This window comes from Scyliorhinus canicula, chromosome 9, assembly GCF_902713615.1.
Source record: "Scyliorhinus canicula chromosome 9, sScyCan1.1, whole genome shotgun sequence".
Classification (NCBI taxonomy): Eukaryota; Metazoa; Chordata; class Chondrichthyes; order Carcharhiniformes; family Scyliorhinidae; genus Scyliorhinus; species Scyliorhinus canicula.
The window spans coordinates 128,019,501-128,038,445 of record NC_052154.1 but is presented as its reverse complement, the minus strand read 5'-3'; the positions used below and the strand labels follow the sequence as shown (position 1 = coordinate 128,038,445).

Below are 18,945 nucleotides of genomic sequence, written 5' to 3'. Positions count from 1 at the left end.
TTTCAGAGAGGCTGAACCTGGTTGAAAGATGTAAAAAGACACAGATCAATCCAGCTCAGCAGCAGCAGTTGATGAATCCAGTGGTACAGTCTAAGCTAGTTGTTCCCAACCTTTTCTACATCATGACACATTTCTATACTACAAGAAGTGGATAAAGTTTTTTATTCTTGATACTAGGAACGGCTCTGATTGAGGCTTTTAAGAGGTAACAAGATGAGCAGTTTATTCAAAATGAGATTTTCAAAGCCTCTTTCCTTATTGTGACATTTTCAAAGACTTGGCAAACTTTCTAATGATTGATTGGTTCTGTTCATAGTAGATTCTGGAAGAGTGACTATAAAGGTTGTGGGGATTTGTAATGTCCATGCAGGAAGCTTGAAGAGGGCATGGAGATATGAGGGGTGATGCAAAATGTGAGGGGGCATGGAGCACATGGAAAGGGGATCAGTTATATTAGGGTTTATGATGACTCCAAACCAGAAGGTTGCGTCAAACCACGTCAGGCTCATGGAGTTTTGGAGTTTTTCTGCAGCTGGTTCCAGGAATTTCTCTCTGTGGCGGAATGTTCTTGAAGTGACTTCGTTCAAAAGCATAATGCAAATGATCTTTTCTGGATATTTGAGATGTACCCACTCAGTTTATATTAGGGTTTATGAAAGAACATGGCAGATATGAAGGTGCATGGAGGGTGGAGATGATTGGATTTGGTGGGGGGGGCAAGGGACCTGAGGACCTGAGTCTAGTACTCATGATTACTACTGGGAAAATGTCCCAGTAAATTAAAGCAAGCCTGGCAGCAAGCCATCTGTCCCCGAGTCCATCCCACCCCCACCTCCCCAGAATGAAAATATGGTAGACAGGGGCTGCTTTAACAGAAACAAATTTGCAGAGTCTGGAACTTTCCGGACTCCTGCTTCCTTCCTGCCTTCACGAAGATCTGGCCCCAATTCTCTTATTAATATAAACCTGTCCCTTTGTGCATGGGATAGAATGTCTGGAGTAAACAATATTGACCATTCCCTAGGGTTGTTAAGAATGTGTACGGTGTGTTAGCTTTTATTGGTAGAGGGATTGAGTTTCGGAGCCATGAGGTCATGTTGCAGCTGTACAAAACTCTGGTCCGGCCGCATTTGGAGTATTGCGTGCAGTTCTGGTCGCCGCAATATAGGAAGGATGTGGAAGCATTGGAAAGGGTACAGAGAAGATTTACCAGGATGTTGCCTGGTACGGAGGGAAGATCTTATGAGGAAAGGCTGAGGGACTTAAGGCTGTTTTCGTTAGAGAGAAGAAGGTTAAAAGGTGACTTAATTGAGGCATACAAGATGATCAGAGGATTAGATAGGGTGGACAGTGAGAATCTTTTTCCTCGGATGGTGGTGGCTAGCACGAGGGGACATAGCTTTAAATTGAGGGGAGATAGATATAGGACAGATGTCAGAGGTAGGTTCTTTATTCAGAGAGTAGTAAGGGCGTGGAATTCCCTGCCTGCAACAGTAGTGGACTCGCCAACATTAAGGGCATTTAAATGGTCATTGGATAAACATGGATGATAAGGGGATAGTGTAGATGGGCTTTAGAGTAATTTCACAGGTCGGCGCAATGTTGAGGGCCGAAGGGCCTGTACTGCGCTGTAATGTTCTATGTTCCATGTTCTATGATACTTATCAGATTCTCTTTGGAAAGAAAGGCAATACCATACCATTAGACCAGTTCATATAGGCTAAAAGTAATGGTGCGAATTATTCAGAGAATGCATAATATGAAAGAGATTGATGATGACTTTTATTAGTCTCAAATAGGCTTACACCAATACTGCCATGAAGCTACTGTGAAAATCCCCTAGTCGCCACATTCCGGCGCCTGTTCGGGTACATTGAAAGAGAATTCAGAATGTCCAATTCACCTATCGAGCACGTCTGTGCTAGACTTAAACAATACGTGAACTGTTTCCAAATTGTAAAATCGATGCAGCCTGAAGCCATTTGAATGATTTTTTCGGTAATTTCTGACTTAAGTTTGTGGTGATGGTTATGTGGCTCTTGACCTCTGAAGTTCCTTAGTCCCTCATGGTAGAGGCAGGAGAAGTCTTGGACCTGAAGTCATGAGGCTGCCTATCAGTGTATAGTTGGCAATATTTCATTGCAGCAGGCCATCTGATGGTTTAAATTATTATTTTTCTCAGTAGTCTGGTGCTTAACATAATAACCATCTTTACCACTCCCGATGTGACCTGTAACTTCATGGCTTTCAAATGGTCCTTTTGCTTTTGATACTGGTAGTATTTAAACTTTGGCATAATTGGAGGCGATACCCATCATCAGAGATTTGATTAGCTTGTGTTCAAAAATTACTTTGTGGTCCTCCAAATGGAATTTTGGTGAGAAATGACACCTTTTTTTAACTTTAGCTGTTTTGGAAACCATCTGACACAAGTACAAATTTCCTTAATTTTATAGGAGGGAAATTATGCATTTTGTCACAGCTGGAATATTTGTACCTTTTGTAATTATCTTGGTAACTACCTCTGGGGACATGTGAGGAAATGTGCCCATCTGTTTGGTGTGCTCCGTCCCCCTCAACTGTGTGTTCATTTTTACAGGGTACAGAAATCTCTGATGGAGTATTCCTATTTTTGCTGATAGGTTTGGTGACTTGTTTGGGGGACGTGCTGCCCTATCACTGGCATACCTTTCCTCAGGATTTACCTACCTTCTGATGGGGCTGTCGACCACTGTGCCACTGCTTTTCCTTTCTCGACTGCCCTCCGTCTTCATGCACGGGATGCAAGGTAATTTGTGGTACTAATTTTCTTTCCATTTTTTGGCTGTTTCTCCTGTGTCTGATTTTAAACAGCATTTATTTCCTTTTTAAACTCTCCCAGCTGCGCAGATGGTTGTGACCGATCTGTCTTCTGAATCCGAACGGGCAGGTGCCTTGGGGAAGCTTGGTCTCTCGTACGGTGTGGGAATGATCGTTGGTTCTACAACTGGCGGTTTGCTGATCTCCAGGCTTGGGTAAGTACCAACTGTGTGTGCTGCAGACTCCATCAGGCAAAAAGGCTCATTCTTAATCCTCTCTTCACTCAAATGGCCCATTTAATACCTCCCATGATATCTAATTAAATAGATATACTATGTGGATCAGAAATCCTTTGTTCCTGAACTCCTCCTGGAGACTGTATGTGTGGTGAACAGACAAAGAACCAATCGGATGCCGGCTGAGACTTTCCAGCCCCACCTGCCATCAGCATCTTCTGGCCCTGCCAAAAGTCAATGGACTTTTGGTTGGTCTGCTCATCTTCTGCGGTGTGTCCCAACATGGCAGGGTTGGAAAATCCCAACCGGCGCTGTATTGCCCTGCAGGCTTGAATGACCTGTCAATGTCTAGGCTTCCTCCTCAATGGTATTGGTGCCCAACATGAGCCAGCACGTTGGGGTACAAATTGGAAAATATTTGTGGGGGGGGGGGTTAAATTTTATTTTCAAAATCCATCAAATCTTTGCTTTTTTTTAAATGCATTCTTTCATGGAATTTTGGCATCACTGGCAAGGCCAGCATTTGTTTCCCATCACTAATCGCCCTTGAACTGACTGACTTGCGAGGGCATTTCAGAGGTCAGTTAGGAATCAACCATTTTGCTGTGGGTCTGGAGTCACATGCAGGCCAGACTGGATAAAGATAGCAATTTCATTCACTAAAGGGCATTTAGGGTATCTTCGCATCCACACCGTTTTTCCTTTTCATTGGGGAATAGTGGGGAAGTGTTGAATGCTTCTTCCGATGAACTTGAACCTCTGGCCAGAGGTGCGGGCACTACCGCTGTGCAAAGGCCTCCGATAAGGCATTACTGAGACTAACTTTCAATTCCAGATTTTATTAATTGAATTTAAATTCCACCAGCTGGCAAGGTGGGATTGGACTCCATGTCCCCCGGAACATTAGCCTGAGCCTCTGGATTAGTAGTCTGGTGACGTTCCCACTATCTCCCCTTGTGATCCCCTCTTTGATATATTATCCAAATTGATATTTTGTTAGCATCTTGAACCTGCTTCTCCTGAAGGTATTGATTTCCTTATAGGGCATCTTTCCATGGATCCTTAACATCAACTCGTAGGGAGCCTGAAAAGGTTTTTATTATAATAATCCTTATTGTCACAAGTAGGCTTACATTAACACTGCAATGAAGTTACTATGGAAATCCCCTAGTAGCCACATTCCGGCACCTGTTCGGGTACATAGAGGGAGAATTCAGAATGTCCAAATTACCTAATAGTTCATCTTTCGGGACTTGTGGGAGGAAACCGGAGCACCCGGAGGGAACCCACACAGACACGTGGAGAACATACAGACTCCGACAGTGACCCAAGCCAGGAATTGAACCTGGGACCCTGGCACTGTGAAGTTATAGTGCTAGCCACTATGCTACCATGCTGAGAATAGCTGAGTGAAATGAAAGTGGGAAGAAATATCCAATCCTATCCTTGCCTGATTTGGACACATGCGCTTTGGAGCAGTGTGCTGTATTGACTCGCACAGTGTAACAATCTCTTTTCTTTTTAAATACTTGGGACATTCCTGATAAGACGTACACTCTTCTGAGAGCTTTTACACCAAAAACAATTTTAATTTATGTTCACCTGAGAGTCTGTTTCAAAGCATCTCTGACATATAAAAAGTGTAATTTGAGGGCAGCCCGGCGGCGCAGTGGTTAGCCCTGCTGCCTCACGGCGTCGGGGTCCCAGGGTTGATCCTGGCTCTGGGTCACTGTCCGTGTGGAGTTTACACATTCTCCCCGTGTTTGCGTGGGTTCCGCCCCACAACCCAAAGATGTGCAGGGTAGGTGATTGGCCATGCTAAATTGCCCCTTAATTGGAAAAAGTGAATTGGGTACTCTAAATTTATTTTTTAAAGTGTAATTTGGTCAACCCCGTAACTGACCTAGACAGATGAGATATAGGCAGCCAGATTCTCGATCCCTGAGACACTGTCGACGCTGAGGCAGGATTAGTGGAATTCTATGACAGCAAAACTGGCACCGCACCTGGACCAATTCAATGATCGTTAAGGGGTGAGCACCGGCACCACATGGAACACATCCGATTCCAATGAGGAACGGTGCCGGATTCACCAGAGACCGACGAGCTGCACCGCACCACCTGGGACACCCGCGAAGCAGCTGGGCCAGGTCCGGTCGCCCCAGAAGACGTCTGCCAAAGGGGACCCAGGTCACAGGGTGGGAACCGCAGCAGGCCGCCTCCACTCCTGATGAACCGTCTGGGGATCCACCTAGACGTAGCTTTGGGGGCCACAAGGCCGGAAAAGTAGACACCAGTTAAGTTGGCACGGGTGCAGCGCACCCTGTAGCGTTGGCGGCTAGGGCACAAACCTGTATATATTTGTTCACATTAAGCACCTGCGCACAATGTTACAGTGTTACAAACTCTCTTGGTGCTCTGTCAGTGGGCTGTGAGGGATGGGCTAGTCTGGTCTGGCCACAGAGGGGTTCAGGGAGAGGGAAATGGGTCTGGGTTGTGGCTGGGCTTGGCCCAGGAGTCACAGTTCAGTCACCGCTCCCTGACTAGTTGCAGGAGAACAGAATGTTCGTTGAGGGCGATTTCTCCCTGTGGGAAAAAAAATCCCCAATAATCTTCCTGCTTTCAACTCTGGTCCCAAATCGTCAGTATTTTCAATTTGAGTTCAGCCTCAGCACTTTCCAGACACACACACAAATGTTCAACAAATATACAGTTCAGTCATCTGGCCTGGCTGCTGCTTGGGTGGCTCAGTTGATGTGGTGCTGCCCGGGGGGGTGAATCCGGCACCGTTCCTAATTGGAATCGGATGTGTTCCACGTGGTGCCGGGTGTTCACCCCTTAACGATCATTTAATTGGTCCAGGAGCGGTGCCAGTTTTGCTGTCATAGATTCACCTCTGCCACCCCAGGGAGTCGATGAGACCGTGTGCATGGGATAGCCAGCTCGCATGCAGGGATCACCCAGGAGGACAGTGGTAATTGCTACAATGGGCAGGAGTCGGATGTTGTCATACAATGCAGAGCAGCAGAGCTCATTCCAGAGCGGGTTGTCGTCATCCTCCATCCCGCGCTGCTGTCGAGGTACTGGAGAATTGCGGTTCGGCGTGAACCTGGCGTCCACCACAATTCCAACGTCAAAACCGCTTCTCCATCCAATCGCCTTTCCCAATTTCGGCATCGGCCGAGGGAATCTCCCCAATGATTCCTTGCTCGGCTGTGGCTACCCTACCTTGCCTAATTGTGCATGCCTGAATGAGGGCATGTTCTTAATCTAATGCAGGAAACACCGTTTGTTTATGGTACTGAAAATTGTCCATTTAAGATAAAAGTGCTGTCACTGCTGAATGCGTGATGGTTCATGTCTATTGTGATTTTCATATTTCCTCCTTTATTGGTATTCAGTAGCTTGATAATTATCCTCATTATTTCTGTATTCCCAGTGCATTTTGTTGTGGGCCAGAATTGTATTCTATGATGAATGTTTTCATATATGGGGATTTTCCGTTCAATATCGGGTGATAATAAATGAAATGAAAATCGCTTATTGTCACGAGTAGACTTCAACGAAGTTACTGTGAAAAGCCCCTAGTCGCCACATTCCGGCGCCTGTCCGGGGAGGCTGGTACGGGAATCGAACCGTGCTGCTGGCCTGCTTGGTCTGCTTTAAAAGCCAACAATTTAACTCAGTGAGCTAAACCAGCCCCTCTATTCCTCTATTCTGTCTAAAAGATGTCTAAAAACAAGGACCTGGTTAGTATCTTGTACTGCAGTTCACTGGTAAAACAACAGAGGGCAGCAAAGCGCTAGCAATAGATTCAAGGAACTCTGGTAGTTCCTTGGATAAACTCTGTGTTGTGGATTTACAAAGAGTGAGACAGGATAGAGTGAGCTTAATTTTCCATCTCTATTCTGGGGATGGCTAGGCTTCACCATCCCTTCATGGCACGTGAGATATGAGATTCATGTCTTCGTTCTTTGTGTTCTGTAATAATGCACATCAGGTTATTCATGAAAGCTTCTCAATGTTGCTCCTTGCCTGAGGGTGTGGTGATCCTCGGGTTAAAGTGCCATCAGTCAGCTCTCCCCTTCAAAGGGGAAAGTAGCCTATTGTCATCTGGGATTATGGCAACTTTACTATTCTGCTGTACAGAGATACAATTGTGTAAAGTAGGGAGCTGCAGGCATTTTTAGTGAGATACACCAACCTGCATTTATATAGCATCTTTCAAGATCTTAGCACATGCCAAAGCACTTCAGATGAGTACGTCTAAAGTCTTGTTGGTGTTGTGGGAGATGTGGGCAGTTGTCCAAGAACAAGGGTAGACAAACAATAATGAAGTAAAGTACTAAATCTTTTTTTTAATGTTGTTTGAGGGATAAATATTGACCAGGACACCAGGAATAAGTCCTCTGTTCTTCTTTGAAATAGCACCATGGGACCTTGTGTCCACATCCGAGGGCAAGCAGAGCCTCAGTTTAACATCGCATGAAAAACAGCAGCTCCCAACAGTGCAGTGCTCAGTACTGGACCATCGGGTTTGACTTTTGTGCTTGAGTTCCTGAAGTGGAACTCCAGCCCACAACTTTCTGACTCAGAGGTGAGAATGCTACCGGCTAAGCCACAGCTAATGCCATTACAGGAAATGTCTATAAATATGTAAATCCCCCTGGAGTTGTTGGTGCTTGTTTTAAAAGATAAAATTCTGAACATCTGTCTGCTTTAGCTAGTCTCTGAGGTGGGTCCCAGACAAGAAACTGCCTGTTTATTTGTACTATAAATAGTGGGTAGTCTTGAACCAGCCAAGTCGGTGTTTGATACTCGGAGCTTTCACCCACTTGCTGACTGGAAATTTCCTTCAAGCTGCTGACTCTTCTTGAGGGCAACCTCAAATGTGCAATTTGCTCACTAATGCTTCATTCAGATATTGTGCAAGTCTAGGTATGTAGTTTTAACAGTGGAATGTGTCAGAGCCAAGTTCAACCCTATTCCCACCCGTCATCCTCTCATGCATCTTCTAAGCTATAATGACTTATTACTTCCCAACTGTTGTGCAGCTGAGGCTGCACAAATTGAGAATTGAACACTGGGGGCGCGATTCTCTGCAACGGCCGGCGCCGCTCCTCGCCCCCTATTCCCCCCCCCGCCCCCCCCTCCCGCCAGGGTGCTAGGAGCGGCGTAGCGGGGAGCTCGGCTGCTGGACCTTGACGCTGGAGTCAAGGCGGCGTACCGATAATGACGAGGCCTGCGCCGCCTAAGTGACGTCAGCCGCGCATGCGCGGTTGCCATCTTCCCCTCCGCTGTCCCGCAAGACGTGGCGGCTTGATCTTGCGGGGCGGCGGAGGGGAAAGAGTGCGTCTCTTAGAGACGCTGGCCCGACAATCGGTGGGCATCGATCGCGGGCCAGTCCCCTCCCGAGCACGGCCGTGGTGCTCGATCCCCTCTCTGCCCCCCACAGGCCCCAAACTTACCTTTCGCGCGATGTTCACGCTGGCAGCGACCAGGTGTGGTTGCCACCAGCGTGAACAGGTCGGGAACGTCAGGCCGCTCGGCCCATCCGGGCCGGAGAATCGCGCCCTGGATCTTCTGGTTTGTTTCCAACCGTGGCACCACTGGAGTTTTTCACTACGCTTTGTCTTAACTAGTACACTGGAACATCGGAGGTTGAGTGATGACCTGATAGAGGTCTACAAGATATAGTGGCATGGACAGAGTGGATAGTCAGATGCTCTTTCCTAGGGTAGGAGAGTCAAGTATCAGGGGATATAAGTTTAAAGTGCATGGGGAAAAGTTTAGAACAGATGAGCGAGGCACTTTTTTTACACAGGGTGGTAAATATATGGAACGCACTGCCGAGGGAGTGGTGAGAGCAGGTACGATAGCGGCATTTAAGGGGCATCTAGACAAATATGTGAATAGGGTGGGAATGGAAGGATACGCACCCTGTGAGTACAGATGGTTTTAGTTTAGGTAGGTACCATGGTCAGCGCAAGCTTGGGAGGGCCGAAGGGCCTGTTCCTGTGCTGTATTGTTCTTTGTTCTTTAGTACATCAGCTGACAAAGTGTTAGGAGAGACCCCGTGCAAACAGCAGCCAAGTGTTTGTGAAGATATCTCCGTGTCCAACTGTGGCATAGTTGCAAAACCTATTCCAGTATGAAAGCTGGATAACTCTTCCATGATGAAGAATTGCTAAAAGCTGTGGCTAAATGAGCTTTGAAGACAAACAGGTAGCGGACTTGCTGTCTGATCTGTGCTATCAGGTGACAATTGGATCACCACAGTTGGCCTTGACAATAATGATTATGTATTGGAAAATCGGCTACGGTTCCCACTCTGAACAGCTGCCTACGTAACCTCGGTTGAAAAGTGCCCTCGTGGTTGTCAGTGGATTAGGCTCAGCTGTGAATGGCTAGCTGATACTTGGGTAGAATTTCCTGGTGCTTCTGCATTCTTCCACAGTTAGGAGGGGAAAGCCCTGGAGAAACAAAGAAGCTTATGGTGTTTCTCTAAATTTCTGCTAGAATTCCTGCTGATGTCCCAGCTTGCACACAAATGATGGCCCTGAATCATTGACCCAGAGAAGTGCTGCAGTGGAGGGAAAAAAGGAAACAACAGTGACCCAACTACAGACTGGTAAAGGTGGACGTCCCATCACCATAACCGTTACTAGTCAGGATCATACTTCCCATTGATCCCTTTGCACGAAGGATAAGCAATCTCTCCAAACCTACATTGCTCCCAGAGCAGCCACAGCCAAGACGAGAAGTCTTGAATTCTACTGACCCACTCCTGCTGTGAGAATTATAAATCAAAAGAAACCAATTTTATGCATAAGATATCTTCATAATGTAAATGTAAAAACAAAACTAATTAAAATTAATCTTCTTGGTGGAGAGCTCAACATCCAGACCATGCTTCTGCCGAAGAAATCTGATTCCTTCCACAGCCACTGGTGGTGACGAGTGAGCCAATGTAAAGAGATCCATAAGACTTGGGAGCAGAAGTCAGCCATTCAGCCAATTGTGTCTGCTCCGCCATTCAATGCAATCATGGCTGTTTTCACACTGTACTCCCATAACCCTTGATTCCCTTTTAATGATTGAACATTCTTAACTACTCGGCCTCTACTGCCCTCTACGGTAAAAATAATTTCACAGATTCACTACCCTCACCCTCTCCCCTGCCAGCTCCCACAGCACCCTTTAACCCTCACTATCTCTTGCTATCACCAATTCCCTTAGTATGACCCCAGGACTCATCAGTTGACACCAGATGCCCCTTTGCCCTCTTTCCCCTCCACTCCTATTCGGTCCTGCACCCATCTCACCCCCACTCTCCCATTCGATACTAACTCACTTAACCCACAGCCCCCGCAGCATTTTTCTCTTCCCCTACTACCCCCAATCTACCCCCCCCCCCTCCACATTTGACCCACTTTTTCATTCCTCTCCACCTCAGCAACGAGAAGGTCCACCTCTTGGATGTTCCTGCAGCGAGAAGGTCCACATCTCTGGAAGCTCCTGCAGCGAGAAGGTCCGCCTCATTGGAAGCTCCTGCAGCGAGAAGGTCCACCTCTTAGAAGCTCCTGTAGCGAGAAGGTCCACCTCACTGGCAGCGCCTGCTGTGAGAAGGTCCACCTCTTGGAAGCTCCTGCAGCGAGAAGGTCCAACTCACTGTAAGCTCCGGCAACGAGAAGGTCCACCTCGCTGGAAGCTCCTGCAGCGAGGGGAAGGTCCACCTCGCAGCAAGCTCCTGCAGCGAGAAGGTCCACATCTCTGGAAGCTCCTGCAGTGAGAAGGTCCGCTTCGTTGGAAGCTCCTACAGCGAGAAGGTCCACCTTATGGATGCTCCTGCAGCGAGAAGGTCCACCTCTTGGAAGCTCCTGTAGCGAGAAGGTCCACCTCACTGGAAGCTCCTGCAGTGAGAAGGTCCACCTCTCGGAAGCTCCTGCAGCGAGAAGGTCCACCTTGCTGTAAGCTCCTGCAGCGAGGGGAAGGTCCACCTCGCAGCAAGCTCCTGCGCCGAGAAGGTCCACCTCGCTGTAAGCTCCGGCAGCGAGAAGGTCCACCTTGCTGCAAGCTCCAGCAGCGAGAAGTCCACCTCGCTGGAAGCCCCAGCAGCGAGAAGGTTCACCTCGCTGTAAGCCCCAGCAGCAAGAAGTCCACCTCGCTGGAAGCCCCAGCAGCGAGAAGTCCACCTTGCTGCAAGCTCCAGCAGCGAGAAGGTTCACCTCGCTGGAAGCTCCAGCAGCGAGAAGGTTCACCTCGCTGGAAGCTCCAGCAGCGAGAAGGTTCACCTCGCTGCAAGCTCCAGCAGCGAGAAGGTTCACCTCGCTGGAAGCTCCGGCAGCAAGAAGTCCACCTCGCTGCAAGCTCCAGCAGCGAGAAGGTCCACCTTGCTGTAAGCTCCAGCACCGAGAAGTCCACCTCGCTGGAAGATCCTACCGTGAGAAGGTCCACCTTGCTGCAAGCTCCTGCAGCGAAAAGGTTCACCTCGCTGTAAGCTCCAGCAGCAAGAAGATCCACCTCGCTGCGAGCTCCAGCAGCGAGGAGGTCAACCTCGCTGGAAGATCCTACCGTGAGAAGGTCCACCTCGCTGGAAGCTCCCAGAGCGAGAAGATTCACTTCGCTGGAAGCTCCTGCAGCGGTTAGAAGGTCTACCTCACTGGAAGCTCCTGCTGCGAGGAGAAGGTCCACCTCGCTGGAAGATCCTACCGTGAGAAGGTCCACCTTGCTGTAAGCTCCGGCAGCGAGAAGGTCCACCTTGCTGTAAGCTCCAGCAGCAATAAGGTCCACCTCACTGGAAGCTCCCAGAGTAAGAAGATTCACTTCGCTGGAAGCTCCTGCATCGGCTAGAAGGTCTACCTCACTGGAAGCTCCTGCTGCGAGGAGAAGGTCCACCTCGCTGGAAGCTTCTGCAGCGAGAAGGTCCAGCTTTCTGGAAGCTCCTGCAGCTGGAAGGTCTACCTTGTTGAAAGCTCCTGCAGCGAGGAGAAGGTCCACCTTTCTAGAAGCTCCTGCTGCGAGGAGAAGGTCCACCTCGCTGGAAGCACCTGCAGCGAGAAGGTCCACCTCACTGGAAATCCGGGCAGTGAGAAGGTCCACCTTGCTGGAAGCTTCTGCAGTGAGAAGGTCCACCTTGCTGGAAGCTTCACCCATCCATTGCTGCACATGGTGTTCCAGGGTTCAAGGTCATTGGAGGGCTCAGTCTTCCAATTTCTGTAAGCTGCCCCAGGCTGCCTTCCAGGTAATTTGTGATATAGTTGGCCAGGACTTGATCCAGATTGGCAAGATATCCCACTGGTGGTGCAGACAATTGGACAGAGCAGTCGATTCCGATTGAGCCTTCAGCTGCCTCCCATTAATGGGGTGCAAAATGGCTTAACGTTACCACTGGGTGGGAATGGCACCCTGCCATGATGAGCAGGTGTGCACGTTACCACTGTCATTTCAAATCAGCAGGAAAACGATTTTTCAGCGGAACAAAAAATCCCAACAAGGTCTGAGATGAGGTATTGTAATTTAAGGGACAAAAGTGAAGCTTTTGAGCAGGATCTTTGCTAGCTAGAAATTAGATGCTCGTGAGGCAGAATTTGGGAGAATTGCTGTCAACTAAGGCACCATTACTCTACAGTGACCTGGACACTCATTTTAAGCTGTAAAGTCTATTTGCGTTTGTTAAGTACACTTTTTCCTTTCTAAAATAAACTTTCTCTTTCAATTTACTTCTCGAGAATCCAACTTTCCTTATGGTTATGTTTTGTTTGAGTCAAAACGTTTATGGGATTTTGCCAGGTTAATTTGAAGTCCGATAATTGAAGAATTAAGACCAATAAAAATACTATTGGATATCCCAGCTGGGCACCATTTAGCACTGGTCCCCACAACTGGGACCAGGCGCAATGGCACTAGTGGGGGAGGGGATTTCCCAGACAATCGGAGACCCCCGGGTGTTGGCCTATGGGAAGGTTGGCACCATGGCACTGCTGATGAAACCTGGGCACCATGGCACTATCAGCCTGGCACGGTCATGGTGCCCAGGTGGCGCTGGCAGTGGCATGGTAGCACTTTGCCCGTGCTGGGGATCGGGATGCGGTGGGGAGAGGAGGGGAACTCGAGGACCCACCAACAGGTGAGTTGGGATGTTGGGGAGGGGGGGAGAGGAGTCCAGGGGTTGCACCAGGAGTCGAGAGCTCAGAGTGCCACTTAATGATGACGCCATGATCTCTTCCTGCACTGACGAGCAGAGCTCCTCAGCACATGAAATGCGACTGAGTACGGCCTCGGCAAGGCGCTTCCCGCTGAGGCCTGAAAAAAATAATTGCATCCGATAATGGGATGTTCCCGGCGCTTAACACTGTTCAAAGCGGGACTCTGTTGTTTTATTGTTAGATCACACCCTTTGATTCCAGTCTTGTTAAGATGAGGCCTGTTTTTCCTGCACAGGCACCTACAGCTCCAGAACTGGTCCCAAAGTCCCAGGGTTTTTAAATCCATCCCTTCAATGCCAAATGCAGCTCTTATTTTTAACTCCCCTATCCTACATAGATAAGAATGTGGCACTGAGAGATCTCCTGAGATTATTACTCTTAAATTCTAAATTCCTGCTTTTTATTCTATGTCATACTTACTAAAACTTCTTTTCAAAAACCTCGATTTAATTTTTTCCTATCATGTTGTTTCTCTCATGGTCACAGGTATTTACTACTGGAGCTATCTTTGTTCTGCCTCCTATCTACCCCTCTGACTGTAGTGGGTAGTCACTCATTTATTTCCATTGCTCCCTCACTCTACATGCATCGCAGTATCTACTGAAATGTTCAATCCAGGAGCTTGCTGTACTCCCAGATAAGTGTCACTAGCTGGTCCTTGAGTGCAAGGTGTAATACATTTGCTTCATGTGAGCTCATTCTAGACACATAGCACCCAGTACATTCCATATTGCAAAGTAAATCTATATCTTCTGTTTTAAGCTTTCTCCCCATTCTAAACTCAGTTGTTTACTCTTAAAAGGTTAATAATCAAATACAACAACTGATTTATGCCCTGAAATATAACTCCTAGTAATTCAATTCTGTCCAAAATTCTGTTCCGTTTTTACGTGTGTATGCATTAAGCCATTGAGGATAGCAGTGAGTGAAATGCAATCAACAGTTAAGATTGAAAATATTAAACTGAATCTTTAAAAAAATTGGGCACTGCCATTGGCTCAGTGGGTACAGGTATGGTCCTTGACCGTCCCAGGCTAATTCCCTGCCTTCCGCAGAGTTAGCGAACTTAGCTGGAATGTTGCCTGGGATGCTGCAGTTGGCTTTAGCATCCGAGTTAGGGGTTGGATTCCATTCCTGATCACTATCCAGTGACGTGTGTACACTATAACAAACACTGTCCCCATGAACAAATAGCCTGCCAGTGCTCACTAGCTAGACTTGCATATGAAGGTTAGTTATTTTGATGAGATACTGGAATACGTTTGTGTCAATGAAACTACTCCAGGAATAATCCCTAACAGAGATAGGGAGGAAGTTGTAAAGCAAAAAGCTTGCTGATTCCTTTTGGAAAAATAGGCCAGACTCGGATCGTTAAGAAGATTTTGTAATGGTTTGATCATGTTTTACAATTACACCCTGCTCTTCTGCAGCAACTGACATTTTGTTAGTACAAGGCTGTTTTTGAGCACTTAGCTCTGCTTGGACAAGTCCCATCATGCCCCCAGACTTCCTTCCTTTTGTTGTTTTCAGTCTCCCTGTTGATGTTTCCATGGTGGCATTATCTCAAAATATTTCCATTCGACTACAACATGCCTTGGGTAATAATGGGAAATCAAAGATGTTGTGGGAGGTCCAGGCCATGATACGTGTAGAAACCAATTCCGTTATAAGTAATGCACTGAATGTTTAGAGGTTGGAATGTAAAGAACAAGAATGTGAAATATCCACAGCAAGGGTTCAGTCTCGGCTGGTATGTCCAAGTGATACTGAGCCAAATTAAATCCAATTCTGTCAGGTTTGATAGCCTGCCTTGTGCTGAGTTAGCAGATCTCAGTTCGAGCAATTGTAGAACCTGCGGGCACAAATTTTGGGGACTGAAGGGTAAAGTTGGCCAGTTTCCTCCTCATTATCCAGTACTCCTAATGGAAAGAATGCATATATGGATAGAGGACTGAATCATGCTTGGTTGTCGTGGCCACCAAAGAGCAATTGCCTGCCATACTCTGGGATTATGTGAACAATAGACATTATATGAAGTATCTGAGTGTCCGGCATCGAGCCATACCCCAGTGTGAATTAGGAAAGAGGAGTTGGGCGGCGCAGTGGGTTAGCCCTGCTGCCTCACAGGTTCGATCCCGGCTCTGGGTCACTGGCCATGTGGAGTTTGCACATTCTCCCTGTGTCTGCGTGGGTTTTGCCCCCACAACCCAAAAGATGTGCAGGGTAGTTGGATTGACTGCTAAATTGCCCCTTAATTTGAAAAAATGAATTGGGTACTCTAAATTTACAAAACAAAAAGAAAGAGAAGTTAGTGGCAGCAAAAACCAAACCAGGACATCACTTGACTTTCATTTCCACTACCTGTAGATTAAGCCCTATAGCTCTATCCTTTGTAAATGCTCAAGATGCAGGGCTAGTTTAACTCAGTGGGCTAGACAGCTGGTTTGAACAAGACCAGCAAGGTGGGTTCAATTCCCGTACCAGCGTACCCGAACAGGCGCCGGACTGTGGCAACTAGGGGATTTTCACAGTAACTTCATACTTGTGACAATAAAAGGTTATCATTATTATTAGCTGCTGAATTACACTAGCTTGGCTGTCTCCTTTTCTTCATATCATTCTTTAAAAAAATATATTTTTATTGAGAACATTATCCAGTATAGCAGTTTAAAAAAAAAAAAAAATCCAAAACTTGTCCTTCCTGCCCCTCCAAAAGAAAACAAATTGTAACCAGACACACCACCCCCCTTCCCCAACATCTGACGGTGACCCTGAAGTAGGAAATGAAAGGCTGCCACCTCGAGTAGGACCCTTCTGCCGACCCTCTCATGATGGACTTGGCCTCTCTAAGTGCAAAAACTCAATAAGGTCATTGAGGATGAAGCACTGGGCAGAACTGGAATCCTCCACCCAAACCAAACTCGTCTCCAGGCTATCAATGATGCAAAGGCGAGAGTCTACACCTCCGTCCGCAGATCCGCTGAGTCCGAGACGCCAGAATTAGCAACCAGCGGGAAGGCTGCAGCTCAATCCCTAGAATCCCTGACATTGGAGCGGCATGGTAGCGCAGTCGTTAGCATTGCTGCCTCACCGCGCCGAGGACCCGGGTTCAATCCTGGCCCCAGGTCACTGTCTGTGTGGAGTTCCCCCAGTGTCTGCGTGGGTCTCACCCCCACAATACCAAGATGTCCAGAGCAGGTGGATTGGCCACGCTAAATTGCCCCTTAATTGGGAAAAAAAAGTGGGGGTACTTTAAATGTATTAACAAAAAGAATCTGTCTTGCCCGTCCAAATAAAGAAGAAATTAATTTGTTCATCTTCACAAAGAAAGGTTTAGGAAAGAAAGCTGGAAGACATTGAAATAAAAACCTCGGGAGGAGATTCATTTTTTAACGACTGGACCCTGCCTGCCAACGACAGAGAGAGGTGTCCCACGTCTTCAAGTCGGATTTTACCTCCATTCAGCGGGCTAGTAAAATTAAGTTTATGCAGCAAGGGGCAGCATGATGGTGCAGTGGTTAGCACTGCTGCCTCAGGGCGCCGAGGTCCCAGGTTCGATCCCGGCTCTGGGTCACTGTCCGTGTGGAGTTTGCACATTCTCCCCATGTCTGCGTGGGTTCCGCCCTCACAACCCAAAGATATGCAGGGTAGGTGGATTGGCCATTCTAAATTGCCCCTTCATTGGAAAAAATTAATTGGGTGTTGTGTTATGTACTCTGGGATAACACAGGCTGCAACTGGATGTAGCTTTAACCAAATGATACTCCAGACCTTGAAGTTAGTTCGATCTGATTTATTGAACCAGTAGCACAGTTAGCACAGTGTTCTATGAGTTCAACTCTCTGCTAACCTAAGTGTGGTTACTCTGTCTGACTGAACTATACTGGCTGTTAGCTACTTGCTGGAGGTGTGGCACTGTAAATACACCCTGACTCACTCTGTAGATATTCATCAGTGGAAAGAGGCGGAGTGTGAGTGCCTTGTGCCTTTTATAGTGAGATACCACCCCTGAGTGTCCTCCCTGCTCATTGGTCATGTCCTGTTCTCTGGGTTCATTAGCTGCTAAATTGCCCCTTAATTGGAAAAAATGAATTGGGCACTCTAAATTTAAAGATATGGGCCACCTGGATTCACAGATAACGAAAGCTACCTCCGGCCAAATGAAAATGCAACATCTCCAATGTGGCACCCCTCCCCGAGGAGTTCACTGGAAAGTATTTGCTTTTGTCCAGATTCAAATTATACTCCAAAAAGAAGTTAAAACTTTTAAGGTGCTTCATGATCTCCAAAGCAGATCATATGCATACAAGGACACCCTGTGCTCCCTCCCTCCCCTCTCTATTCCCCTCCATCATGTTGATGACAGAGGTTCAATTGCCAAGGCACACAGTAGGGGGATTATGGGCAACCCTGTCTCGTGCCTCGACTTAACTGGAAATATTCCGAGCTCAGGGCATTTATTTGAACACTCACGGTGGGAGCTCTGTATAAAAGACTGATCCAAGATATAAATTTAGGCCCAATCCGAACCTTCCAGGGACCACAACAGTTACCTCCATTCCACCCTATCAAATGCCTTTTCAGCTTCCATTGAAATAATCACCTCTGGTTCAGGAACTTGCAAGGGGGACAAAATAATATTAAGTAATCTCTGTATATTGGCCTGCCCTTAACAAACCCAGTCTGTTCCTCCAATATCACCTCTGGAAGGCAGGGCTTCAAACACGTTGCCAAAATCTTAGCCAACAGCTTAGTATCTGCGTCCACTTAACGAAATAAGGTAATACGACCCACGTCGAATTCTTATCCTTCTTCAAATCAAAGAGATTAACGTGTTGCCTGCAATACCCTGCGGGGCATGGGATCATTAAACATATCTTTTTTTTAAATACATTTAGAGTACCCAGTTATTTTTTTTTCCAATTAAAGGGCAATTTAGCTTGGCCAATCCAGCTGTCCTGCACATTTTTTTGGGTTGTGGGGATGAGACCCACGCAGTTGCGAGGAAAATGTACAAACTACTCGGACGATGACTCGGGGCCAGATCAAATCCAGGTTCTCGGCGCCGTGAGACAGCAGTGCTAACCACTGTGCCACCTTGCCGCCCAACATTAAACATATCTTTTTTTTAAATAAATTTAGAGTACCCAATTCATTTTTTCCAGTTAAGGGGAAATTTAGCATGGCCAATTCACCTACGCTGCACATCTTTGGGTTGTGGGGGCGAAACCCACACCAACACAGGGAGAATGTGCAAACTCCACACAGTGACCCAGAGCCAGGATCGAACCTGGGACCTCGGCGCCATAAGACTGCAGTGCTGCCCCATTAAACATATCTAACAGCAATGGGATCAGCTGACTCGCAAATTCTTTGTGAAATTCTATCGGGAATCTGTCCGGGCCCAGGGCCTTCACCCAATTGCATTAAACCTATACATGTCTTGATCTCCAGGCTCAACGGGTACTCCAGCATCTCTCTTGCTCTCTTGCTCTATCACTGGGATAGACAAGCCATCCAAAAATGTCATCATGGGCTCCGACTTATAAAGTCTGCAGTAAAAGGCCTCATTGACCTTCCCTGGGTTGGAGACCAACCTGCCACTCTGGTCTTTCACCTGCATTATCTCCCAGGAGGCTGCCTGCCATCTCAGCTGGTACGCTAACAGGCGACTGGCCTCTCCCCACCCCCTCCGGAATCAC

General features: G+C 47.3%; 1 protein-coding gene across 1 annotated transcript in view; it reads left to right on the top strand.

Annotated features, from left to right (window-relative positions):
* The window catches only part of slc22a18 (solute carrier family 22 member 18), a 170,135-nt gene that overhangs the window by 50,868 nt on the left and 100,322 nt on the right, over nucleotides 1–18,945 (top strand). Inside the window, exons 3-4 of the mRNA XM_038807533.1 lie at nucleotides 2,643–2,788; nucleotides 2,882–3,014. Coding sequence (XP_038663461.1) covers nucleotides 2,643–2,788; nucleotides 2,882–3,014 — 279 coding nt within the window. The remainder of the gene's footprint in view (nucleotides 1–2,642; nucleotides 2,789–2,881; nucleotides 3,015–18,945) is intronic.